General features: G+C 34.9%; 1 protein-coding gene across 1 annotated transcript in view; it reads right to left on the bottom strand.

The window, feature by feature from the left end:
* Positions 1 to 27,277, bottom strand: part of DYNC2H1 (dynein cytoplasmic 2 heavy chain 1) — a 175,089-nt gene that overhangs the window by 146,991 nt on the left and 821 nt on the right. Inside the window, exons 2-28 of the mRNA XM_042792803.1 lie at positions 25,687 to 25,857; positions 23,473 to 23,608; positions 23,034 to 23,152; positions 22,296 to 22,440; positions 21,276 to 21,508; positions 20,883 to 21,017; positions 20,672 to 20,785; positions 20,364 to 20,475; positions 20,062 to 20,186; positions 18,033 to 18,208; positions 16,457 to 16,652; positions 15,151 to 15,246; positions 13,196 to 13,348; positions 12,987 to 13,085; positions 10,752 to 10,891; positions 10,434 to 10,662; positions 9,859 to 9,986; positions 8,478 to 8,593; positions 7,120 to 7,247; positions 3,967 to 4,116; positions 3,092 to 3,297; positions 2,474 to 2,629; positions 2,271 to 2,385; positions 1,697 to 1,867; positions 1,140 to 1,522; positions 266 to 398; positions 58 to 175 (exon numbers count right to left, since the gene is read on the bottom strand). Of these exons, the coding sequence (XP_042648737.1) occupies positions 58 to 175; positions 266 to 398; positions 1,140 to 1,522; positions 1,697 to 1,867; positions 2,271 to 2,385; positions 2,474 to 2,629; positions 3,092 to 3,297; positions 3,967 to 4,116; positions 7,120 to 7,247; positions 8,478 to 8,593; positions 9,859 to 9,986; positions 10,434 to 10,662; positions 10,752 to 10,891; positions 12,987 to 13,085; positions 13,196 to 13,348; positions 15,151 to 15,246; positions 16,457 to 16,652; positions 18,033 to 18,208; positions 20,062 to 20,186; positions 20,364 to 20,475; positions 20,672 to 20,785; positions 20,883 to 21,017; positions 21,276 to 21,508; positions 22,296 to 22,440; positions 23,034 to 23,152; positions 23,473 to 23,608; positions 25,687 to 25,857 (4,183 nt within the window). The remainder of the gene's footprint in view (positions 1 to 57; positions 176 to 265; positions 399 to 1,139; positions 1,523 to 1,696; positions 1,868 to 2,270; positions 2,386 to 2,473; positions 2,630 to 3,091; positions 3,298 to 3,966; positions 4,117 to 7,119; positions 7,248 to 8,477; positions 8,594 to 9,858; positions 9,987 to 10,433; positions 10,663 to 10,751; positions 10,892 to 12,986; positions 13,086 to 13,195; positions 13,349 to 15,150; positions 15,247 to 16,456; positions 16,653 to 18,032; positions 18,209 to 20,061; positions 20,187 to 20,363; positions 20,476 to 20,671; positions 20,786 to 20,882; positions 21,018 to 21,275; positions 21,509 to 22,295; positions 22,441 to 23,033; positions 23,153 to 23,472; positions 23,609 to 25,686; positions 25,858 to 27,277) is intronic.

Here is a 27,277-nt window from a genome sequence, read left to right as displayed (position 1 = left end):
TTCGAAGAACCTTATTTCTAATTAAGTATATTTCATAAATGAAGATTAAATCTTTACCAGCAAAAAGTTTCTTAAGATGAGACTGGATAACCAGAGGATTCATGGACTGTCCTAAAATTTCTAGTAAGTCATCATCTCCAATAAAATAGAATCTTGGAAATGCTGAGCGCTTTTCCTATATAAAAACAAAATAAATCAGTTTTGTTGATTTAAATTCAAACTTATTGATTTTCCTTATAGAAAACTATATTAATGTCAGCTGTACCTCCAAAAACTCATTCAAAGACCTCTGACATCTCTGAAGCTGGTCAAGTATGGTAATTAAGGTATTTCGTATTCCTGCCCGGGCATTCAGTGATGTTATCCTATTGTCACTCTTGATATCTGACATAATGGATCTTGACAGGAAAAAAATGGAATAATCCATAAAACAACGATGAAAATTTTAATCTGATTATTAAGTACAAGTAGTTATGTAAATAAAAATTAAAGGACAAGTAAGTTATATAAATGGATAACTTTCAGTTTTCAGTATTAATAATGAAACATTTCAGAATTCACATCGATGTCTCTCCAACATAATTTAATAACTGTTTCTTGCTAAAATTTCTCTACCCAAAACCAACAAAATTCAATTATTGACTTTTACTTCCTTCTAAGGAGTCATTTTAACTCATTAAAACAGACAATGATACATATCTTTATACATTTTTAGAATCTCATTTCTTTTTATCTCCTTGGTTTGGAATAAATAAAGCATCTGTTTCTTCCAGAAGTCCGTCTGTGTACTTTCCTAGTGAACAAAGTGCTTGTCTTAACAAGAAATTCTTCTTGAAAAAACAATTACATCAACCCTGCTTCTGTTAACAAGATTGATCTTGTGTTTGCCTGACTTGTTCATGATCTTTGATGTTTCATGTGTTTGCCTTCTTCACATGTACCCCATTAAATGTAAGATACATTACCACCCATATTCAGATCTACACTACTGCCACACGTCTATATCTACTGAATGCCTTTTGCTCACTTCATCTCCATACATATTCCAACTGTTCCATATAATTTCAGTATGAAAAATGTTCTAGCCTACACATGTTAAAAATACTACAAAAAAATAAGTCGCATACCACAACACTAACCTGAAGTCTTCATCAACTCTGTTAAAACGAGCCTGTTCTTTGGGCAGAGCTCCACGACCGAATATCGGTTCCAAATAGACCCATTTCCTTTGAATTTGGTTTAAATTTTGTAGATACTCATCCAACTCAGCCAGCTTTTTTTCCCAGATAGACACTTTATCTTCAAAACCTTTGTAATATGGAGAGTCCTTGAGGGACTGCAAAAGACAGCGATGATCTCCAACTTGGTTGACTATGTCCTTCCAGTCTTTAATAAGCCTGATAGTGTTGCCTTGGCTGTCTTGATAATCTGTTAATGTAAAGACAGCTCCAACTCCCCAGAGTTCAAGTTCACGTAATGCTTCTCTGATAGTGACTTCACCTTGGGCCCGACAATTCAAATCCTATTTAAAAGCATAAATAGATTTCATTTGAAACTACAAAGCTTGCAATAAATTTTCCATTCAAAAATATAATGTAAATTCTATTTCTTTAGTAATAAAAATATAAATATGCATACAGAACAAGATATACTACATAAAATAAAATACAGTACCTTTATTTGAAATTATTCATACCTTAAGTTCCGTTGCTTTTTCTATAATGGCATCCGTCACTTTTAGCAGATCTCCAAATAACAAACCCTCAAGTGTAGTGCCTCGAGGAAGACCCAGAAGACGAAAGAGATCCAACCAATGGTCTGGAGAAAGATGTTCTCCTCTTACGTATTTTAGGAGTGGAATTATCATCTATATGAAAAATGTATATGTGAATTCATCTAGTCTTTATGAAAACTGTATCTGATTATATTCAAACAAAAACAACAAATTCAAACAAAACAAAAATTTATATTCTTAAACTGAAGAACATTTTTCTCAATTCCTGGATTTAATGTTCAGGAGTATAACTCCAAGGAAAACTCATTGCTATATGTGTGTCTATGTAAACCCTAATGACCCTCCAGTTCACTGTAAGGAACTAAAAAGTTCTCAAAAGTAAGTGAAATGTTCAAAACAGTATCAGAAGATAATTTGTTAAATTGTAACTGATTTTATCATAAGAACTGAACAATGAGCTACAAAACAAAGTATATTAGTCAGTAATACCAAAACATTTTTTGGTTTTTATTCATTTTTATAATGAGCATCTTACTTTATATTTGTCCACTTCTTTTTGCAATTTTACTGTCATTACAGTATGTTCTTCCATCTTCCTCATTTTGTCGTGCCAGTTAAACAGAAATTCTTCAAATAGGTATGTTTTATTCCTGCATTAAAATTAAATACACAAAGGTCATAACACAGTTCTACAACCACACACATACGTCCATGAAAAATAAAGTAACAAAAGCATACCTAAAAGTAATCCAGTCTTCTTTGGCTTTTTCCTGAAGACCTTGATAAAACTCTTCATACAATGCCCAGACTTCTGCACAACTCATAATATCTTGACGTACAATTTTTGACAATGAGAAGTCGGGCTCTTCCAACTTAAAATGATGGCATTCTTCACTGAATAAAAAGATCATTGTATAATTATTACATTATTCCATTATGCATTCATGGTTTAACAGATGGTATTGTATGGATATAATTACACTTTTTTAAGAAAAGCCATTGGCTTCATTGAAAAATATTGCTGCTAACTGCAATCTCTTAGTCCCCTCCTTGAATATTAGTAATAAAGGAATACGAGGAATAACTCATACACAGCAATCTTCTCTCATATTAATAATTATTTTCCATAGACTTCAATTTCTTTCTCATTTATAAGTAAAATTCATTAATTTGTGTCCCCAAAAAAAAACTTGAAAGAAAATAATTTTTAATTGATCGTTTCTTCCTGTTAGGTAGAAAGAATATTTCTTACATTATCTGTTTTAATAAAAATTAGTTAACATTTTCTGAGATACTATTGCTGCAAAAGATCCACACATTAATGAATAAGGTATACAGGGAAATATATACACATACATGAGCTTTTCTTTCATGGTTTCAAGTTCATCAAATTCTTTTTTTTTTTCTTTTATGATCTGAGCACTTTTCTCCAGCACATCCTTACCACCTGTTTCAATTACATCATCACTCGGCTTTAGCTGATCCCAACGAGCTTTAAATTTTTCCAGGTCTTGAAGATGTGTATTAATTCGTGAAACCACGTTTCCTTTCATCATTTCAATCTGTAAAACAAGAGTTAAAATGAAATTCCTTCAATGGTTTGTAACTACAACTATGATCAAAATCAAAGCATCAATTTCAAAACTTGATCAAAACTTGGTAACTACAACTTGATCAGACTCAAAAAACTTCTTGTATAATTCCCTAAAAAATAGTTTATCTTTATTCTGCTGCTTTTTTTAAAAAGGGGGCTTTTTTTTATGCTGGTATTTTAGACCTATTTGTCTGGCCTCTGCTACTTATTTAGCCTGCATCTTATAGTGCACAGAAGAATGGCTATATTTGTATGACATACTGATATTTTCAGTAGAACAAGCATCAGCACTAAAAACACGATAAAGTAATAAAAATGCTCTTTTAACTGTTACCCTGTTTTCCTCAGTTACCCATTGTACTTATCAAGCCATCTCTGTCACCAGAAAGTTGTTTGAGTCAGAAGTACAACAATATAACATTAATATCAGCATCAGTTCAAAAGAAGTTTCACTTAGTTGTTATTTAAACAGTTTAAATATTCTTCCTTTAAAGGCTCTCCCTCAACTCAGTAACTTTGATGTTAACACTATTCTGAGAACGTTTATGGATTTAATCTAAGAAAAAAAATATTTCTCCAGACTTATTCAAAATAATTTCAGTGGTTTTTAGGAAAAATATTAATCTTTCATTGTTACCTGTTCTGTAATCATAAGCTGGTGGCTTTCCATCATTAATTCAAATTTATCCCATGTAGCTCTTAGTTTACTGATAGTGTCCAAACCTACACCAGCCACAGTTCGCAGAAGTTTGTTTTTGTCTTCAGCCTCTTGAAACAAGAGAAAAATCTGAATTCAAACAGATTAAAAATACGTCTTTATGTAAAAAATCCTGTTTATCCAAACTATAGGCAAATACATAAGAATCAACTGTGTATGAACATATTATATGCTTATGTACAGCTGTTTTTTTAATACTGTTTATAGAGTAATGTTAAAACACTGGAAAAGCAGTATCTGAGGTATTAAGAGAAATTATAAACCTTGATCCTGACATGAGATACACAGAAGTGAATGTTTACAATGAAACAGAAAAATGCCTCTTTTTTGCAGACATCCAATCAGATTCAAGAACAGCAGCGGAGCAACAGAATTCAGTAAATAAGTATTTAAGTGTGCTGGGTCTGGCTGGGATGGAGTTAATTTTCTTCATAGCAGCTCAAATGGTGCTATGTTTTAGATCCTTGACAAAAACAATACTGACAACATGCTAATGTTTCACCTATTGCTGAACAGTGTTTGCACAGCATCAAGGCCTTCTTTCTTTCTCATTCTGCCTCCCTGACCCCATGAATAGTTTGGGAATGTACAAGAGTTTGGGAGAGGACGCAGCCAAAGATATTTCACACCATAGAATGTCATGCTCAGCAATAAAATGACGTGAGGTAGGGTTTAGGTAGGTCAGACATCTTTTGCTCAGGAACAGGCTGGGCATCAGGCTATCCATGGGAGGGGGTGACCAATTGTCCATTTGCTTTGTTTTTAATTTCTTTCTTCCTTTTTTCCTCTCTTTCTTCTTCCATTTTTTCCTTCATTTATCAAACTATTTTGAACCTGATCCATGAGGTTTCTCACTTTTACCCCTCCTTTCCTTTTCTCCTGTCTCAGAGGTGGGGAAGGCGTTCCAGTAAGTGAGCGAGCAGCTCTGTGGTCCTTAACTGCCCAAGAGGGTTAATCCACAACAATAGGGATTAACAAAAATCAGGAATAGAGACACTTCAAATAAACAAAAATTATATTCATATAAAATAGCATAATTTTTTTTCACCCGATAATGGGAAAAAAAAAAATCCAATTTTTCCCCACATATTAAGAGCCAACCAAACTCAAAAAAAAAAAAAAAACAACAACCTCAAACTATATGTGAGAGGAAACTGAAATAAACACATAGTTTTACACATTTACCAAAATGTCCTGTTATGTATGATTTCCTTTAAAAATTAAGAGGTGACAACAGGCACTAATGCTAAGGAGCAACACTGTTTTGTAAATTACAGAGAATTAATTCTTTTCAACATTCAACAATTCTCCCAGAGTTGCTAAAAAATATAAATACTTATACCAAATCTAACAGTCCTTATTGAGTTAGCAGCCAAACAGTTAAACTGTATCCAAGATAAAGATTAAGCTAAAATTAGATGTCAGTACACAGGCTTGTTAAGCAGGCATCTATAATACCCTTATCACCAAAGAAGATTGTCAAAACCAAGGTCTCGATCATTTAATTACAGAGGTTTCCAAGATTACTTGAGATCCCCTACTCTATCCCATTTGCCTTACATCCACTGCCCCTAAAGTTATGGGTCTTCTATATGTCCTGTCATATCTGCCAGCCTTGTATGGAGCTCTCTGATATGCCAGGACATCCCCAAAACTTTAGACACCTATGTATGAACAACTGCACTGAGCTGTTAATGGAGCCAAGAAATCAATTCAGGAGGATCAGTTCCAAGGTGATCTACCTGAGGGTGGGACTTGATTCAGTTTCTCACAAATAGGTGCTTAGGGCCATTTGAGATGCCCTAGGGCACTTACCCAGCCTCCAGTTGCAACTACAAAAAGGCAGAAGTCTTCCAGAGCTCCTCTGTTATGTCTGCCAGTCTTGTGTGGATGTTCGATATGCATCTCAGCAACTCTAGAATTGCACTGAACCAGACTTCTGCTGAGTATATTAACAGCACACACTGCTGACACCTACACATACACATCTAAACTCAGGTGCATTCATTTAGAACTGAATCTTTTTCTTGATAAATATTGTCTGGTTCAGAAGAGTTAATACGGCTTTTGTAGAGTTCCACAATTTCATAGAACCAGAGTTCTTTAAAGGCATTGGTAAGGGTACGGATGAAGGAAATTAAAATCATATATTCCAGCTGGGCTTCCAAAAAGCTTTTAACACAAACCCTCACCAAAGGCATTTAAGGAAACCTGGTAATCTTGACATAGGAACAAAGGTCCTTGCAGAGATAGTTAATTGGGTTAAAACATTGAAAGGGGAGACAGGAGAAAATAGCTAGTTCCTGCAACAGAAAATGGCCACCCATTCAGTTCTGTAGGTACCTGTGCTGGACTGCTCAAGGTCTTTATAAAGGAGTTGGAAAGAGAGACTAATCTGTGAGATGATAGTTTGCTGATGGTACTGTGATATTCCAGGAAGTAAAATAGTTCACCTGTGAAGAACTGCAGAATGAATTTAGAAAAAATAGTGACTGATGATACTGTTGACAAACTAAACTCAAGTAGACAACCATGAATTGACATATATGTGACAAAATAAATTTCATATGTACACATTCACTTCTGAGCTAACAACTGCATTTGAGGATTGACATCTTGGGAGTATGACAGCCAGTTTTACAAAAATGCCAGCTTAATCTGAGCAGTAGGAAGTAAATCAAATGTTAGGAGTCACAGGGATCAAAAAGAGATAAAAGAGACAATACTGATATATCATCATATAAATCCATGATTTGTTCATATCTTAAAAATTGTACAAAATTCTGGAGGTCCCACAGAAAAATATTGCAAAACTAGAAAACACTTACCAAAGGGTAACAAGGATTATCAAAGTTCTGAGTAGGTTTATGTATAAGAAAAGATTAGGTAAAATAAAATTTTTCAGTCTAGAAGAGATGGCTGCTACAGGACACAACAACATGGACCACTGCCCTGATCCTATATGGCCACTGAATGTTCTAAACTAGTCATATTAAATATAAATGTCCATACGAAAAAGCAATTACATTTTTTGATATCTGTTGTTCTGGATATGATAAAATAGTATCTTACCCCTTCTTTTTGTTCATGTAGATTTAAATATTTTAAATTGTCTTCTGCTATTTCCTCTACAGTCTGGGGCCTAATCACTAATGTTTCCATGGCATCAGTAAGAAATGAAGAAACATCACATAGGTGAGCTATATAAAGGTGGAAAACAGAGTTATCATGGAGAAAATATTTTTAGTAATAAATAGACCAATATACTGTCATACAACATTGTCGTAAGATGTGATAATGTACATGAAGTATTTGCTTAAAAAATAGCAGAACCCAATCTTACATGCTGCTTCAACAAACATTGCACATTTATGTTTACACATAGCTTTTTAAATGTAATCCATTCAGTGTATGATTAAAATCTTAAATATCAGAGTCCTTCATGAGAATTAAACATAAATACGAGGCATATATTTATACACTTTCAAAATCTATATAGGTCTTTTTTGGGTAATTGGAGAATAACAGTTGTTAAAATTGCTTTTGGGGTTTGGTTTTTTTTTTGTTTGTTTGTTTGTTTTTAAAGAAACTAACTAAAACCACCTTTCTTTAAATATTGAAAAGATTCACAAAAAAAAAAAAAAAACTAATTAAAATACAATGTTGTATTTTCCTACCAAGGAAGATCTTTTTTGGTACTAAGAAAGGAGTTATACAATTCCAGGGAATAATATATCTTTCAGGCTACAGAGAGAATTCACATTCTGCACAACCCCTATTCTGTGCTTCCTGAGCTGATTGCTGCATTTAAGCACAGAGCACTAGTATTTCTCATCATCTACACCTTATTCCATTTTGTCTACCTGTTCCAGATATAGATAGACCACCGAAAAATAGGGAAATATTTTGCAGTCTTTAACACTCTGCTGTTTGATAATCTAAGTGACAAGTAACTCTATGGAATAAGTCTATATTATTTAAGACTCTTCATGAAGTATTTCAATTTGTGAAAAAAAAAATCTAATAATATATTTTATTTACAACATTTCATGTTACCTCCTTCAACTACCCTCAAACACCCAAGAAATTTTCCTCGCTCAAACGTCACTAAAATTTTCCTCCCTGAAATGACAAAAAAAATTTCCCTTCAGACAAAAGAAACAAGCAAAATAATTTTCATATGTATTCTTTTTACATCTGGAACAGATGTGGCCAAAACAAGTGAATGGGAAAGATGCACATGGACATCAAGGGGTCTTAGGTTAGGCCTGTAGTGAAAAATTAGTAACAGATTACTTTCTCTGCACTGTGATTTCTGCAGCTCACTATGCCTAAGAGTAGAATATTTCTTAAAAAAAGTATTTAACATTAACACAAATGTCTACAAGTATAACAGAAACAAAAAAATACTATTCATTGAAGTTATTTACCTTGAATAGATTTTTTCAAAGAAATTACAAGAACATCATACAACTTCTGGATGAAATCATCAATTGCAGTTTTCACCGGGTTGCAGTTAACAGTTAAACAATTTATCCTGATGGTGCTTCAAAACAAAAGATTAAAACAGAGCAAATATTCAGTAGTGCACTTACATGTCTATCTCTAAGATCTATGCATGTCTAGAATTTACCCTGATTTTGTAGCCTAGTAAGAAAAAAATTCCTTCATAATTCTACAGATAAAAGTCATTACTTATTGGGAAAATTACTCATATATTGAAATATTTATAATCATTATGCATATATATGCGGTTTTATGGGGACTAAGATCTAATGCTCTGCTCCTCCAAATAGTTAGAAAATTGCTTGATTTTATATAACTAATGTCACCGAATCCAAAAGGACTATTTCTATATACCCAAAACCAAAATGTTTTAATTATTTGTACAGTTCTGTCTTTAGATCTCTAATTTCCATGAGAATTCACTAACCCAAGCTTCAATAGTCCTAAGAACATATGAAAAGCCATAGTGAGTCAATTCAAGGGCCCATATCTAATATCTCACAGTGACCATAAGTAGATGCCTGACAAACACTAAGAAAAAGGGCTACCTTATTTGATACCTTCCTGAGTATCCTCCTGCAACACCAATTACTCTCAACTCACGGCCCTTCATAGCCACATGTGGTTTCTGGCTATAAGGCATGTCAGCCAGTTTCTCTCCTATTTACCCCAGTCTGTCCTTGAACTTATGAAAATCTTTACTACTCCAAATATCATTTAGCCAACAAGATCTATCAGTCCATTCTCCTGCATGAAATGTCACCTTTTTCCTTGTTTTGAACATGTTTCCCATCAGTTTCATTTGAGAACTCTAACCATGCAATACACTAAATTTCATGTGAATGTGTGTAAGAATATAAGCCTACACTAGCATATCTTAAACTAGGCTATAAAAGGTAAGCAAGTGTTTCAATACAGGAATTATTTCATGTATAAACATTTACTAAGTTTGTTCCTAACTGCCACATATACTCCACAAGTATGGGACTTAGCTAAAAGAATTGTTAAAATATCACTGTGGTTTGTAGTATTTCAGAATCAGCTCTGAATTTTGAGGGCATTTCCCATCATATAGAAGGAAGACATTAAAAGTTTTCAGAGAAGGCTGCACAAATAAGAGGGAATAAGTGTCTAAAAACAAAACTGAAAAACAAAAATCTAAACATTTTAAATGTACATCAATATATTAAAAACACTGGAAATTCTACCTATAAATCCACATAAAAAGAATATTTCTATTTTACTATTACCTTTAAAGTGTCTGATAGAATACAAAACAAACAAAAGAATAGAATTACACCGTACCTTGGAAGACGTTCTGCTTCTTTCCCTCTCACTTTTAATGCTTTGAAGTTTTTTTCCCAGTCCTGTTTGCTAGAAAGATGTGTCTTCACCAGAGTTTCCATATCTACTTGGCCAATTACGATCCATTCCTTTTGATTTCATGGAAAAGAAGTATTTTCCAGACTAAAAAAATCTGTTTCTCAATAATATTAAAATACTTTAATAATGTTTTCAAGCTATATTCTCTTTAACCTTTGTGCTCCTTCAATTACTTATAGATTCTCTTAGTGCAAAAATCAGGAGGTACAAAATGGTTTGACATATTCACACATTTAAGGATAATCAAAACAAACTTTGAACAAGAGTAAAAAGACAACTACAATACTGAGGTTTGAATGGGAACTGTACATCTGCTTCAAGTTAGGTATGTGCTTAAGTGGTTGGCTTAACATGGACTTCCTAAGCTTTTGCTCATACGCCTGCAGAAAAGGACAGTAATGCACAAATGTCATTGCCTCGTTACTTCTAGAATGTCTGAAGCCTACAATGATAAAAATCTTTAAAAAAAGCACGAGTCAGTCAAATATTGAAAATACCTTGAATTGATCAGAAACATCTGTCAGCCTTCTGAACAAATCTTCTGCTTTACTGAAAGCAGTCAGAAATCCATTTGCATTCCTTTCAGTCATAACAGTGAATATAGACTCTTCTTCTGCTTCACTTACTCCCCTAAACTGATTTGGAATGGAGATGAATCTCTTCATTTCTCTATAGTATCTAGCTCGTACTTCTTCAAAAGGAGGTCTGAATTGCAACCGGCCTTGCCTAAAAAGTAAAACAAATCATACAAAAACTATCTCAGTGTAATCTGAGCCAGAATGCTTTTTTAATAGGAAAAAAATAAAATATCTTACCTGAATGTTAGATCAATATTTATTTCTGGTAAATTCTCATTAAGTGCTTCTAAGCCCATTTGATACTGATGCTCCAAAGCTTTGTAAAGTTGATGATTCCAGTGCTGTCTCCAAGCTTTCATATCGCGTGATTTGAAACCCTAAAAGTTAACAATGTTTATTTGTATTTTATTTTATTCCTCAAACCATAATAAGCTGAAACAAAGCACAGCACAATGACTGAAGACCAGGATCTTGGCAAAATTCAAAGTAGTATCACACCACTGGAACAGGTTCCCAGGACAGTGGTCAAAGCACCAAGCCTGTAAGAGTGCAAGGAGCATCTGGATGATGCTCTTAGTCATATGGTTTAGCTTTACGTAATCCTGCAAGGAGCAGGGAGTTGGACTTCATGATTCTTGTGGGTCCCTTCCAACTCAAGATGTTCTATGATTCTATGAGCAATTTGAATATTGAGAAGATTGAGCTATTACATTTATTTCAAATTAATATAGGAATTTTAAAAAATAAACAAATCAAACCAGTCTTTATGGCAGTTCAGCATAACAACTTCACTGAGGTTCATCACCCACTGGTTTACTATGGGATTTCTCAAGGTTACTCTAAAATGCACAGAACTCTGCTAGAAATACGATACAGAGCTGGCTGAATGAGAGCTCTAAACCTCTATCACACCTTTTATTTTCTTATGATATGTAAGCTACCTTTTAAACAGTATTTCAGAAAATTCTTGTGTGTTTCCACAAATCAATGTTAACTAGTAAGTAGATATAAGATTTTATCTTAAAGAATTAAAATTTTCATTGGAATCTGCTACATTGCACTATAGTAATGTGTACAGTTGTGTCATACACACAAGTCTGTAAATGGTCACCTGTAAGCCATCTAGGGATTTTCAAAAGAGCAACACAAGTTAAAAAAATAGAAACTTCTTCCATCTTAACAGATTTTCTTATTTAATTGGATAGAGACTTTCAGCAATCGCTCTGGAGGCAGTCCAAGGTTTCTTCAGGAAGCTACACAGTTAAGGTCTGCCCTACAGTTCAAGGCTGTCGAGAGGAACTCTTCCAACAGAAAGATTCCAAGGATTAAGGAAACCTGAAATTGTCTCAATTAAGCCTTAAGACAATTAAAAATAGGGTTTTTAAAGAAATATGCAAAATCTTGGTGACAACAGCAGTAAGACTATGCCAACTTGTAATTTTGGATTGTGAAAACAGGATATACTTGGTTATGTTTTGTTGCTTCCGGTCAAGGATAAAAAAGTGACTAAAAGCAGTTTAGTTAATTTTCCATATATAATATTCTGTATTACCAGAACTATTTTCAAACAGATCTTAGAGTAAAAATAGACTATTCATTTTCACAAAATACACTGACTTCAAGATAAAAATTTGTAAACTAAATTTCAAAACTAATTACAAACCAAAAGCTGAATCAATGCACTTACTTATTATTCATGTTATCTTGAGAAGATGGAAAACATTGTAAGAAAAATACAGTAAAAAACGCATTTATTTGGCTGGCAAATATCAACTAAGACAATCTGGGTTTGTATGACAAAGGCTAAGAACACCACATCCATCTAAGAATATACCCTTGTTATTGCTGAAGGATATAGGAAAAATTAACTGGACTTGAATGATATCTCAAAATAGCTTAGGTGATAGCACTATCATCTAGGTTTTTTGATAAGATTATATTCTTAATCAAAATCTTAATAATTTTACTCTATGATCTTATGCGTCTTTTCCAACCTAAATTATTCTATGATTCTATTCTAAAAGTTGACAGTTTATAAGTGAACAAATGAAAATATGGCTTTTTCATTATTTCAGGCAGAAACGGATTTTAATTCTAAATTTTATACATTTGTTCTATTCTGCCTGGGGATCACTCATATCTGTATCAATTTCTTTAATTTACCTTGCCGTAATGGCTCAGACACAACTGACCTACATGACCTACGGTTTTCCAATTTCTTCATCTAACCTGTCATCTGACCAAGTGTTGTTCTTCTCCCATTACTAGTATGTCATAAAAAAAAAATTACCCTCATCCTCATTATCTGAGATTTACCTCACAACTGGCATCAACTAGTACACAGTTAATCTGAGCTACTTAGTAGCCCCTTAAATCAAAATTAATTATATCACGCTATGTTTGAGACTTAAATCTTGATTACTATTGAAAAGTCAAATGTTCACAGTTTGCAATATGATAATGAAACCCTGCCTGTGACTCAAGGCTGGCAAAACCAGTTCTGAGCTCCTGAAGTCCATCTTTCCAACGCTGCTGCTGCCGAAGTAGATCGATATTCATGAGCGATATAACCTGTTAAAAGAATTTTAAAGCATAATATATATATTCATCACCACATAAATGAAAGAAAGGGTAACATAAGCTATAACAGATGTGATTTCAATTTCAGCTGGAAAATATACCTTTTCAACGAAGTTTGTGTGCCACTTTCTTAGTTTTCTATTTTCAGTGGAAAGCCGTTCAGCAGCAGCTTGGAGTTTTTGGATATAAGCTTCCAAATCTCTAGGATTATCCCATGTTATTTGAGCTTTTCCTCCAGCACCAGATTTTGAATGCTTGAAAAACATACAAACTTAGTGAGATTTAACGACAAATACAGTCTACCAACTAGCACACATGAAGCGATAATATGAGAAAAGTGGTTTCACTCCTAGTGAAAAATGGAGGACCTCCCCCTCACGACTGCACTAGACACACAATAATCTGGCAAATCATAGACACGTGAACATATTATAGCCACATCAATGCACTGGAGAAGGATTAATGCCAGACTCTTAACAGAGTTTAAAATAAATTCACTGATGTTGAGACTCCTACCCCACACACATAAACAGGTATTTTAATATGAAAAGACACCTTAAACTCCTCCCTTCCTCTTTGTTCTGCATTAGACCAAGAACCAAAATGTGACACAAATAATTGCTATCCAACTTCACCTGTTTGTCATTAAATAGTTTTTTTTAAATTACAGTGTAAAATTCCACTGACACAAACATCTTGGGGGAGTTCCATTTTCCTGGGTTTTTTAATCAAGATTCTTGGGGGTTTTATGCATTTTGCTAACTTTACAGTAGAAAATCAGAAGACAAAAGCATCTGAAGTTCAACAGCTGGATTTATTCCTATGAGATGTATGGCAGGAATCACATCAAATAGGAGAACATGTTGTTGTTTTGAACACTTCCACATCCTTACTGTCCTAGTGTCTGCACACTAAAGTAATCCGTGGCATAATTTTCAGTGAGCCCAAGGAAAATTTAGTTTTTCGAGGAGACTTCTGAACCTACAGTTTGGTGTGGACTTTCCACCATTTTGTGTGAACTAATCCCAACCCCAAACATCCTTTCTACTTTTAGTCCCACTCTTGCAAGATGGTTCTCAGACATGAGTTTCCAACCGTTTCTGTAATGCTTGCTCTGGAGGCATTATTCTCCTGCACAATACAGAGTTTATGGGCATGTTATAATTCTCCAGCCATTCTTACATTGTAAGAGTGTTGGAAGACGGTAAAGTGCTTCAAACTCAAAATCAGTAAACTGAAATTCATGATATATAACATGTTTCTCCAGACATAAAGTAGAGATACGGTATTAAAAAACTAGACTGTGGTGTAGTTTTTAAGTTCGTATTGTCCCTCCAAAGCAGCAAAATTAAAATAAATAAATTCCTCCAAATTGCTCCAAATTCCTTAAAATAATCTAAAACTTCTTCAAAGTATAGCAAACTTCCTAGCAATTACAAAAAAAAAAAAATAAAAACTCTTCTCAGAGCAACTATATTATACTATGTCTGAACACCAACCCACTGTAATAAACTGCATGCATTAGTCAATAATCAGGTAGATCCACAGATTCTTCGTTCTTAATCCAAAACAGAAACCATCCACTTTCAAACTGCCCAAAACATGATTTAGAAATATTCAAGAGAATAACAAAATCCACAGAGATTTAACAATTGAAACAGTAAAACCATTCCTTGGCACTAACTTATCTCCATAATAAAGTATCTGCCATTTTTTCTAAAACAGACCAATATTATTTAGAACTGTTAAAACAGGAAATACATTCTCAACTATTAAAGAATTGACCACATTCTCGTTCATGTCTATATTGAAACTAAAAATAATTCCTGAGAGAGTATATTATACTAATATCCAAAGTAAAAGGGAGTAAGAAGTTGTTTAAATGACAATATCAAAAAAAGAGGTCCACCAATTTCAATAATTGCTAATTAAATAGATGGTTGCTTGTAAGGGAATGCTGCATTAAAAAGTCCAGCAATAAACACAGAAAAAAAAGCACAGAATATGGACAGATACCACTGAAATTAAAAATACAAAGAGAGGGGAATTCTTTCACCTTAATTATCTGTTCAAATGCTAGAGCAGATTGTAACATCATTGGCTTCTGACTCTCAATCATTTGTTGATCAATAGAATTATAAAAATGTGCCACCTGTAAAAATGGAGAGATTAAATTTAAAAGAGCATGTAAAAATATTTATATGTCAATAACTGGAATGCAGGATATTTCTAAAAGTACAGCCCAATCAATACCATTAAGAAATGAGAATTAACTATACTAGTAAAATGTTTACAAAAATAAAGAACATGTGCAATGCTAATGTGATCCTATCTTCTAGTGATGAATTCTAACAGCAAAGATTGCTACTTACACATGTTTGAGGAGATTATAGTTCACCTTAAGTAAAATAGGTTCAGTCTCTGATTTATTGTAAGCGGAACAGTTCTGCTACTTTATGCAAATATAGGCATCTAGTGTAATTTCAGAAGCCTTCAGGTATCCATGACACCCACCAGAATATGGCACAAGACCTAAAAAAAAAAAAATCTATATACTTTCATATTTGTAGCTGAAATAAGAAGGATACGCTACAAATGAGTTTCGTCATCCACACACAGTCACCTGATGCCTTCTGAGAAGACGACTAAGGTTTCCACTAGGGCATCTGTCAATGATCCAGATGCATGGGTGTCTTGTAGGTCTTGTGCCACCTCTGCCTTCGCTGTGCGGCTATCTCAGATACCAACAATACCTCATGTGAAACTGAACTGAGCCTGTGTATCTACATAAGATTTTTTATCGATATATACATATTTATTCTTGCATCTTGCAGTAATGAAAGAAAACCTGACATGGTCTTTCAACTGAAATATAAGCAAAAAAAAAAACTAATGTAGCATTGAGTCCAATCAGAAAATAACTCCCCCAAAAAAACAAACATGTATTTCCATTAAAATACTTATTAGTATATTTTCAGTTGAAAACTAGCAATGGTGAGAACAAGCTGGTCCATTTTGTGACATGTTTCTTCAGTTACAATAATCAGAAACTGAGACTAAAACCATGAGATAAATGAATTACTTGTCTTATTTTTGTGTATTTATACAGTAACTTCACACGGCTTTAATACTATAATTTGTTTGGTTACAGAAGAAGATACATTCCAAAATTATAAAGCATTTTTTTATTTTTGTTTTCTTTTAAGGACTTAGCTAATTTGTTCAAGAATCAGTCACTTTCATACACACAAACACAGCAAAAAGCTTAACAACACAGCCGGAAAACAAAATAGTCTAGAAAAGTTCTACTGTTAAAGCTGGTAAGTCAGAACATGAAGTTATTATGGCATTTAATCTTATACCTGTTTGAGGATGACTGCTTGCTTACAGAACTTCTGTGCAGTGTTTGCAACATGCTGTATTTTAGCTGGTATAGCAAAACCAAGTGCTGATAGCTGACGTACTTCTCTTAGGAGAGTCACCAAACGATCTGAATAAAGTATGTTTAATGTTCCAAAAATGTGATCCAACTCCATTACAGGACTATTGGCTTGGATGCTAACCCAAAATCAAATTAAACATATTATTGAATGCAATTTGATATCAACACTTTCATAGGTACATTTTATAACAATAACATAATGAACAATTTTTAACTGCTTGATGTCATTCTATTACATTTTCCTACGTCCATTAACATTTTAATTTACTCAGAAATTATTTCGGTAACCTTTCTCTTAATTCAAAGACAGTGAAGACAAGAAGAAATTAACAATGGCTATTAGTTTTGCTCACAAAGTTTTTCTGTTTTGTTACAATAATTAACATGTAACTCACAGCCAGACAGTATTTCACAGATACACTAGTTCCATCTTACTCTCTCAAGCAGGCACTTTACATGCCCCAGACTTCAGCACTGCAAAGGGGAAGAAGTTCTCTGAGGAATCAATCTAAGAACCAGGACTTGGATCTATGGAATGTTTTGGTGTAGACAGTCAGCTGCTAGTAAGAACATCAGCCTATCTTTGTGTTGTACTCCAATTTTTTTTTTGGCTACTGTAGTAATGCTTCTACCACCACCCTTCTAGGCTTCTTTCATAAAAACTTCAGCTTTACACATTTTTTCACTTTTTTCCTCATCTTTTTCTAGTTTCCATATCCATTGAATTCCCCTTTGCAGTAAGGTATCTCTTTTCCTTTTAATTAATCTCTTTACATCTTTTAAAATCTCACAATAACAAAATTTTATGGTACTAGTAAATTAGATGGCTGTTATAAATTGCAGTGCTGAATTTGCTTATTTGTTATATTTGAGTGATTTACATAAAATAAAAGCTTATATGTAAGTATCAACTCCTGTACCCTCTGAAACTGTGGAGAAACTTTTTGCAAAGAAAGTTTGCAACACTCAGAGATGCAGACAGAAGCTGTGTGGCCAATCAAAAAAAAATGTTAAAATATATTTTAATATCACATAAAGTAATTTCATTTCTGGGGGGGGGGGACAGAATTCATGAGGTTTAAATTGATTCTCTTCATCTTCTTCCATCTGCTCTATTTAGATTGCGTAATTTCTTGTGACTAACAATTCATTTGTTACTCTGCATGTCTCATCTGTATATCACAGCTATATCCTAATCTCATCTGGTTTCTAGACATTATCACTATACCACTTATAATGGATAACAAGTAGTGACCAGCAAATCAAACATGTCTTACCAGGTGGTAATAGAAACTGCAAGATTAATTAACACTATCCTGTATACTTCACCTTATCAAGCAAACCTGGAGGGATGATGAAATGTTAATAAATTCTTCCATTTTGTTTCTCTACTTATTCTCAATTCTGTAAAATGTTTCATTTCCTTTGTCAGAGTTCTATTGAATTACACTACACTACAGATTTCAGCACAAACATTTAAATAAGAATGTATTTACCAAAGTCCTGACTTGGGATTTGATAATTCTGATTGGATATTCCTAGACCAATCATCAAATTGTTCTTGTTCATATACTTTTAACTGTTCCAGAAAAGAATCTGCACTTCGCTGAAAAGTTTGAAATCCAGATAAATCAGACAGAAGAGCCTCTGCCAGCTTGATAGCATCATCCACCTTAAACAGTCACAAAGAAAAGAAGCTTAACTTCTTAGTATTCAATCAGAAAATAAAAGTCACCAAAATAAAAATAAGTATTTCAAAACATCCAAGTGGGATTCAAAAACTGATAAGAAAAAAAAAAGTGAATCCTGAAACTGTGTCCCAGATGTTCAAACTCCCTTTACAGTAAATTGGGTCTGAGTGAGTTGTCTACCACAGGTGTCTGCCACTATTAACATACCCCAGAATATCCCACCCAGTCTTTAGTTAATTCTCCATACAGGTACAGATCTCCCATGCATCCTGTTTTGTATCTACAAGGTCCGTGCCAATACTCAAAGGTATTTCAAATAGGATTTCACATCTACATGAGGACAAATTAATCAAGATCCTAGACAACACAATCCGTGGATATCTGAGAATAATTACAAAATTAAGCACAGCCTAAAGTAGACACACAACTGACACACATCAGCTGAACTTTTAAGTCTTTAGCAGACCAAGCATACGAAATAAAGATGAAACCTTAGCTGCTGCTGTTCTCTCTGCTGGATACATAACAGAGTAACACCTTTGAGACCTCCACCCCTTGTCACATACAGCTGAAATGGGCCGTTGAGATTTCTGCAAATCACAAGTGAATGCCAAAAAGCTGGGCTTATAGTTATTTTGGGATAAGTAACTTCTACTCTCATTCAAATCTATAGGTATTGTAAATGTCACTTATGTTTACAGAAAACATTTTGCTTTTAACTAGTTACAGAGTTTCCAATTGAAGTGTAAATACAAACTAACAAAAATAACAAGTTAAAATAGAGTCAGATACGTTTTAAACTCATTCTGTTGTAAGAAAACACATAATAGTTTGATATTTACTTTCACTACAGTCTTTGTAGTTGTTGCAGAAACTCCCAAACCACTTAACAATGAAAAAAAGCAAAATTTATTTTTATACACAATTAATCAACATTCCACACAAACATACCAACAACAGGTCCAAATGTCCATGAGAGGAGAACAAACTATCACCACACAATCTCCTGGGGTTTAACAACCACCCAAAACACCAACCAGGGGTTTAACGACAACCCAAAACGCTCAATCACTCACCTAATAAAAGGTGAGGACTCTCAACCTTGAGGAACATCTCAGGGCAGCTTCCCAACCCATAGGAACCGAGGAGTCTCCTTGGGTGGCATCCCAACCCAAGGGGAGAGTCCTTACCTGAAGCACGCTGCTCCAAGCAGGACTAGCTCAAAACAGCTCCCCCCAGGGACTCCAGGTATACCCGAGCCAAATCTGACCTGTGGTCAATATCAGCACCTATTGGCCAAGGACCTCAACTATCGTAAAGCCCTGAGAATAAGGACACAGGAAACGTTCAACAGCCAGGGAGCCACAATTTCATTGGGCGGGTACACCTGCCGCAGCAGTAAATTCCCTGGCAAGCACTGGCTCAAAAAAGTACCACCTAGAAATCCCTTTGATTTCAAGGGGACATAGGCTAGTAGCAAAAAGTGAGAATTAGGATGTCAGAATCTGGCTATCTGTAAATCTTAAATACAATTTTTAAATGCAAACTGAAGCGGAAAATTTAGCAAAAACACCTCCTCTCAGAAATAGGGCCCTTTTTTTGCCCAAAAAAAAAAAAAAAAAAAAGATTAAATCATAAAAGAAGACAGGATTAAGAAAGGACTGTCTTCTGTGTCAGTTAATAAAATTCAACTTAGCAAGCTGCACTACTGATAAAGAATCTTGATTATATAACTCTTGGGAAGTCCACAAATTTTCTGCGGGGAATTCCCCATAGAAATCACAAATACCATTCTGTGATAACACTGTGTCTAAACAGTAACAGAATCTGTTACCTTCAGTTCCAGCTGCTGTACCCACACAATATTATTGACAACTTCAGAAAGATTTTTGCCTGACAGTGGTCCAGAAACATCACCAGGAACACCATGGCATCGAGTTTCAAAGTCTGTTTGATAGTCTAACACAAGCAAAAGATTCATGTTAGACCAGAAACCTAATAGAACAAGTTTAAAATTATTATTGTAGCTATAAAAATATATTAGGGATACTGACATAATTCTAAAATTAAATAAAGAATTCTAGTATTTGAAAAAGAAAAACTAATGCAATTGAATAATTTTAAATATATTTTTACCTTTGACATAATCTTGAAGTCTTGCTAGCAATGTTTCCCTTTCAAAAATCAATTCTTTGCTTATATTTGGATGCTTTATCAGTTCCTTATATTTCTGAAATATTTGAAGAAGCTGGAATATGAAGTTTAAAAAAGTTATCTCTTTCTCCTGAAAAAAAAAATTAAACCTATTCTGACACTATTCATTACTGCTGTTCATAAGTACTGTCTTTGGATCTAAGTATTTATTCCTGTGCTCTAAACTGACTACATAAGAATTCAATAACTTGATGTTTAGGAAAGTTTTCAGACTATAAAAATACCCATACCTGCTGAGGACTGTCCTGAATTTCTGAAATAAATTTCTTCAATTTGCTTGCTATTTTTTGTTCCGCTGGTGCAATAATTCTTTCATACTGAGAGACTGCTGCTTTCCATAATGGCTAGAGATAATGAGTTCATACATTAAGTTAGGACTACCCATATACATCATAAAAAGCCACAGAAATAATGTAAATAAATTAAAAATAAGCATTATACCTCTGTGTAAGGATTATAGTGGACAGGATTTAGGCCAGCGAAGGGTTCAAACACTTGGGAAAGACGTAAAGCATTTTGTTCTCCAGCTGGCAAAAATAATGTAAGTTTTTCATGCAGTGTTCTAACAGTTAGCACCTATAATGGTAAAATATATTTGATATATCCAACATATTTTTACATCAAATTTACATTTAGAAGCAAAAAGCACAAGCAGCAAATCCCATCCCTCTCCTTTTTACACTAAACTTTTGAAAGGCTCAGGCAAACGTGGATTACGGAATACTATCTGAGTCTGAAAGGCTATAAAAGTATTTTAATTCCCTTTTTTAACTTAAAACAATGTTGTTTAACTCTATGTCTAATTAAATACATGTCTATAATTCCAATATCTACCTCATCAAGACGTTTGCCAAGTTTGGCCAACAATTCAGGGAAATATTTCTCATTTTTCCATGGATGTAGAGTATAACGTTGCCACAGTTGTCCAGTTAGGTACTCACAAGCTGACACCCACTGCTCACAAATCAAGATGCCAGCCTTTAGACTTTCTTTAACACTGTGAAAAGCATCCTCCCACAAATTCAAAGCTGTTAACTTTCTCTGAACATATCTACCTAGCGAGCCACCTAGAACACAAAGAAGTATACATAAAAATGGTATGTTTGTTTAAAATCATTCCTTTAAATGCTACATCACATTCTAATCACTTTTTAAAAGAAAATAATGTAATGTCTTGATTTCAAACCACACAAATGTATGAATAACTGGTTATTTTGTTTAAGAACCAGCTCAATCTCTTAAACATCTCCAAGTTAAACAGAGGTTGGTCCAACATCAGAAGCTGACGTATTTGGATTCTGGAACCCACACACAAGCGTGTGTGCACAAGCATATGGACTTTATCAGCAGTAACAGCACTTGCTGGCTGCCCCCAGCAATCCTTCCCCTCCTGCACACACACAACTGACAGCAGCAAACTCACTGTCTTATGCCTGTCCCAGAACACGGGACTGATGTCAAGAGAATGAGAAGCAACCTCTCTGTACATCTTGCTCTCACCTCCAAACTGAATCAATCCTCATATAAGGGTTTATGTAAATAAATTTTCTCCTCTGAGAGAGAGACAGGGAGTCAAAGAGAAGCAAGACAAATCCATTCGACAGACTGAAAGGTATCCAACTCCATCTTGTTATTATCTGTCATCTTTCCAAGCATGTGTGAAGGCATCTACCTGAACTGGCTGAATTATTGGATACTATAAGGCAAATAATATTAATGGATCATAATTACAATAAGAAAGCACCTTAATGCTGTAGGCTATCACTGGTGACTTTATGAGGAAGAAGGTATCTGCTCAAGGCTTCATTTTACTTTCTCAGTTGTTCATTTAATAAAGACTGCATAAAAATTTACCTATTACATCCAAGAGATTATGCATGCGTGGCTGTGGATAAGGATCATGTTCTGTTTGTCTCCACACACCATCAACAGTATCCTTAGTGGTCTCCACCAAATCCACAACTTCAAATAATGAGAGACTATCCAAGTTGTAATAATCCTAGATAAAAAATATCCTTAATACAATTACTTTGCAACTAATATTATAGAAATATTTATACTATTGTGAAGCTGGCAATTGCTATAGTTTCCTGGGCTTTATTGCTTAACAGAATATGGCAAAATCCTCTCAAAAAACAAGCATTTGTGTAAGTTTATTCATACGAAGAATGCACTGGTATCTGAAGTGCTGTTCAAGCAAGTGCTTTACAGGTGCCAAAGATTTTGCACAGTAGCATTCATTACTATCATCTGCATTTTCAGTTCTCCTTTTTATAATTTCATGAGTCAATTTTTAGTTCACAAACTGTAGCATACTGTTTCATTTCTACAGTAGCTCTTAGTATTCAAGGGTCAAATCTGCTCCCAATTAAATGTTGGCATTCCCCTGCACCTTTGTCACTAGAAACTACACGAATGACATTTAAAGTAAAATTTTGCCTAAAAAAATATCACTGAATAGTTACATTCATATATTTGAAAATGGTGTACATTATTTGAAAATAGCGTACATATACTGACATGTATTTCACAAGAAGAGTGAATATTACTAAGTCTACAAATATATCAATGATTACACAAAAGAAAACATACTTTTGCAATGTCCTCAAATAGGTCTTTAAAATGAGAAGCTCTCTCTTTACTACACCATTTACTTCCATGACGAGCACATTCTATCCAGAACTGAAATTCATCTGTTGGTGTAAATATAGCTGCAAATAATAATGGAAAATGTTTAAATATGAAATACACAAATGGTCACAAGATATTTTCATTCAACTCATATCTTCTAAAGCAAATTTGTACTATATGGTTATGTAATTATCCTTCAACTTCTGACTGACTGGATGCAGTACCAAGTTCATACCAAGAGACCGGAGTTGACCATCACTAATTCCAATCTACTCATCACAACCTGTAATATTTCACACTCTGCAGCCACTGGGATAATGAAGACTGAAAACTCAACTTGAAAATAAATCATTTACTCCTAATTTAAAATTAAGTATAAAAGATGTAACTGCAAACAAACCTTGCACATCATCTTCACTGAATTTTGTTCCTGTGTAATTAGGATCTGACCTTCTGAGAACAGTACTCAAGCCAGCTTCAAGCTCACTTAGAAGTTTCTGGAGTTTGGGATCAAATGTTTTACTCCATCTCTCATCCTGCAATTAAAATTTTCAAAAATTGTGACTCACGTGATAGAAAAATTACTATTTTCCTCCCCTTAATCTTAAAAAAAAAAAAAACAAAGCAAAACAAAAAAAAACTTCTCAGATTAATAGCAGTAACAAACCACATGGTGATTCAATGTAATAATTTATTTTTCTTAAAGTCCAGGAAAACCACCTCATTCTTTTCACTTAACAATTTAGAATAATACTTTAAAAAATTTTATCACAAAATCAAAAGTCAGTTTTTGGACTTATAAAGGCACTCTGAAAGTGCATTCAAAATTCTTTGCTAATGAATTCTCTTAAGTTAAATTTTGCATTTACTTCTACAGTAGAAATTGAAAATTACTGGAATCAATTATTAAAAGTTTTTGTGTTTTTCTAAAATTATTTTATTAATATTGTGACATACAAGAAATTAAAAATATTTAAATGTTGGAACTCTTCTTGTTCAGTTTATGAAATACAGCCATGGTCACTGTTTTTGACAATAAAATCCACAACGTAAATATATTCTTTAATGGAACAGAATGAAAAGCCTCAGAACATTTTAAAAAAGCAAAAGTATGAAAAATGCAGCTGTATAAATTAATCTAGAGTCTAGCACACCTATCTGCCACATATTAAAGCTTGCATGATACTGAGCTATGTATTTCATATAAAATATAAGAGTACCTAAAACAAGGAAAGGACACAAGAGCATAATTACTGGTGGAAAGGAGGTAAGGACCTGTTGTCTCAATTAATCACCGTGCCCAGCATACTCCACACTTCTCATAAGGCATATGTATGACCAGAATCATTCTCTCATCCTTACTGATAAGAGGTGAAATACCTTCTTTAAACTAAAATTAGAACTATCATCCATTATTTAAGCTCTTAAAATATTTTATTTTTAAAATATAAAACATTTATCTCAGAATAGTTAACATCCTATGGAATGTCGTGGTTTGGGCCTGGTTGGCAGCCAACCACAACGCAGCAGCTCTCTCTCCCTTCTCCTCCGGCAATAAGAAGGGACAGAGAGCCAGGCTTGGGGTTCGAGATAGGACTGGGATGGCGAAAAATTCCCATTTATGATCACAAGCAAAAGGCAGACTCGTTAGGGGAAGAAAAAAAAGAACATACATTTATTATAGACACTAATAACACTTAACAGAGTAGGACAGTGAGAAGCATTGCCACATCTTGAGAACACCTTCCCCCACCCCTCCCTTCTTCCCGGGCTCAGTTCTGCTCCCAATATCTCTACCTCCTCCCCCAGTGGCGCTGGGGCAGGGAATGGGGGGTGCAGTCAGAGCTGCCACTTCCCTTATCTTCGGTGAGGGGAGTTTCTGGAACTTGTTCCCCCTGCTCCATCGTGGTCCCCCTCTCACAGGAGACAGTCCTCCACAAACTTTCTCCAACAAGAGTTCCTCCCATGGGACACAGCATTCCCCACACTGCTCTGTCATGGGTCACTAACTTCCTCCAACTGGATTCCCTCCCACGGCTGCAGCTCTTCCCGAGCTGCTCTGGCGTGGGACTCCCCCGCATGCTGCAATCCTCCCAGCACTGAATTACAGCAGCGGGGCTACCTTTTCCCACAAGACCCTGTCCTTCTTCGGGCACAGCACCTTGATCATGCAAGCAGAAGCCACAGGCCATAAATCAGTGTCTGCTCCACCACAGATCTTCATGGGTGGCAGGGGGGGGCCGCCCTGCCGTCTCACCACAGGATACAGGGGGGTCTCTGCTCCGGCACACCTCCCCCCTCCTTTCTTCCTCTGTTCCTCCACTGACCTTGGTGTTCATGCAGCTGCAACAACTCCTCCTCACAAGTCCGACTGCCCGTCACCACGTCCCTTCTTAAATACGTTATCGCAGAGGCGCAGCTGATTGGCTCAGTTTCCAAACAGAAGTGGAGATGACTTGGAGCTGGGGGAGCTTCGAGAAGCTTCTCACAGGGGGCCACCCCTATAGTCCCCTCCCCTGCCACCAAAAAAACTCCACCACTCACTCAACCCAGGACATTAATTTCAATGTTTCAGTATAAAACTACAGAACACTTAAACTGGTGTATCACTCACCTTCAGTAATACTGGTGCAAATACTTGTCGTACAGCTTGATAAAGGGTGTTAATTGGTGAATCTAGCATAGATGACACAAGAATATTACTATGAAGGTTATCTTCTGTAATTACATCAGGTCGCAACTTAAAGAACACCAACACATTATTCTTTGAGTCAGTAGCTTCAATCTGTAATAATTAAGAAGACAGGATTTGTTCAGAAAACTGTAATTGACTGCATATTATACTAAATTACATATACCATTTGCAGAAATTATTTAGATAAAGAAAAAAATTACAAAATACCGTATTACTCCCTATGGGCTCTGATAACATTCTGGTAGTATCTGATTTGCACAGAAAATTGAAACATTTATTATACTCATTCTGGAGTTCATAGGAACCTGAATTCCAACATCAAATACTTAATGATTCTTTCATTATAAAACATCTGTAAATACCATAATTACTTATGCTGTTTTGATTTTGAAAACTCCACTTACCACTTTCTGGGGACAAACCAGAAACTCCATCTTGTGCTTAGAGAAAACTAAGCATGAAGTCTATCCTTCTGAATTGCATTTTTACACTACATAACTTTGGGAATATTTTTCTAAATAATCACTATTGTTCTCCTGAGTCTGTCAATACACAACTCTACTGCAATTCATAGATTTCTCAAAGACAGAGAAAAGCATGCTCCTTCATTATTAAAATCGTAAGTTGTAACATGAATTTTGGATTTCACAGTCCAACTTACGGGTAAAGTTCTAAAAATTGCCATAAGAACAATTATTGAAACTATTGAAACTATTTTTGGCCAAGGAGTATTCATAAAACAGGAGGACATTATTAAACATTTGATAAAACAATAGCAAAATGGTACACTAGCTGAAATGCCGAATTCTGTGCAATTGTAAACATCTGTGAGCTTTTTTCTATTAAAAGAAAAAGAGGTCTAGTAAGAACAGCTTTCAATTTTACTGGACAGTACCAGTTCTACTTTCTTATCAAGTCTTTAGCCAAAAACCTACAGACATAGTTTCACTGAGACAAGAGGTATACCTCAGCGTCCTGATAGGCATCTGACCTTCCGCAGCTACTGCCAGTGGCTTTGTACATTAGAGAGTGGCTCAGCAGCACACCCCAAAAACTAGTACATGTAAATATTTGTTCTTCCATGAATATAGCCTGCACTAGACTTCACAGACTACACAGATAATTAAACCAGGAGGTACATAAGTTACTCATCCACACAGCAGTTCACATGCTAATGGCCCATTACATTAGCCTTTAGTGAAAAAAAAGACTGTTACTGACATAACAGGCACCACATCCCTGGTCTCACAGCAGAATGATGGGACGTGCCTCAAAACCCACGCTTTGCCTGTACACGTTATGTGGCAGGCACCACACAGTGTCCTGATTGCGTGGTGACATTCACTGCACATCACAGCCCACAGCATCACTCGGATGAGTCACTCTTTAAACACAAACCCTTAGAGCTGCACATTTCATACAGCAACACTCAGATTTGCTCACAGCTGGACACATCCATCTGCAAAACACAATTTGGACAAATACCCACCTTGGGACTTGTCAAATATCA

Source organism: Tyto alba, unplaced genomic scaffold (genome assembly GCF_018691265.1).
Source record: "Tyto alba isolate M040663 unplaced genomic scaffold, T.alba_DEE_v4.0 Super-Scaffold_2, whole genome shotgun sequence".
NCBI lineage: Eukaryota > Metazoa > Chordata > Aves > Strigiformes > Tytonidae > Tyto > Tyto alba.
Note: the sequence above shows the minus strand (reverse complement) of the source record. Positions and strands in the feature narration are given on the sequence as shown.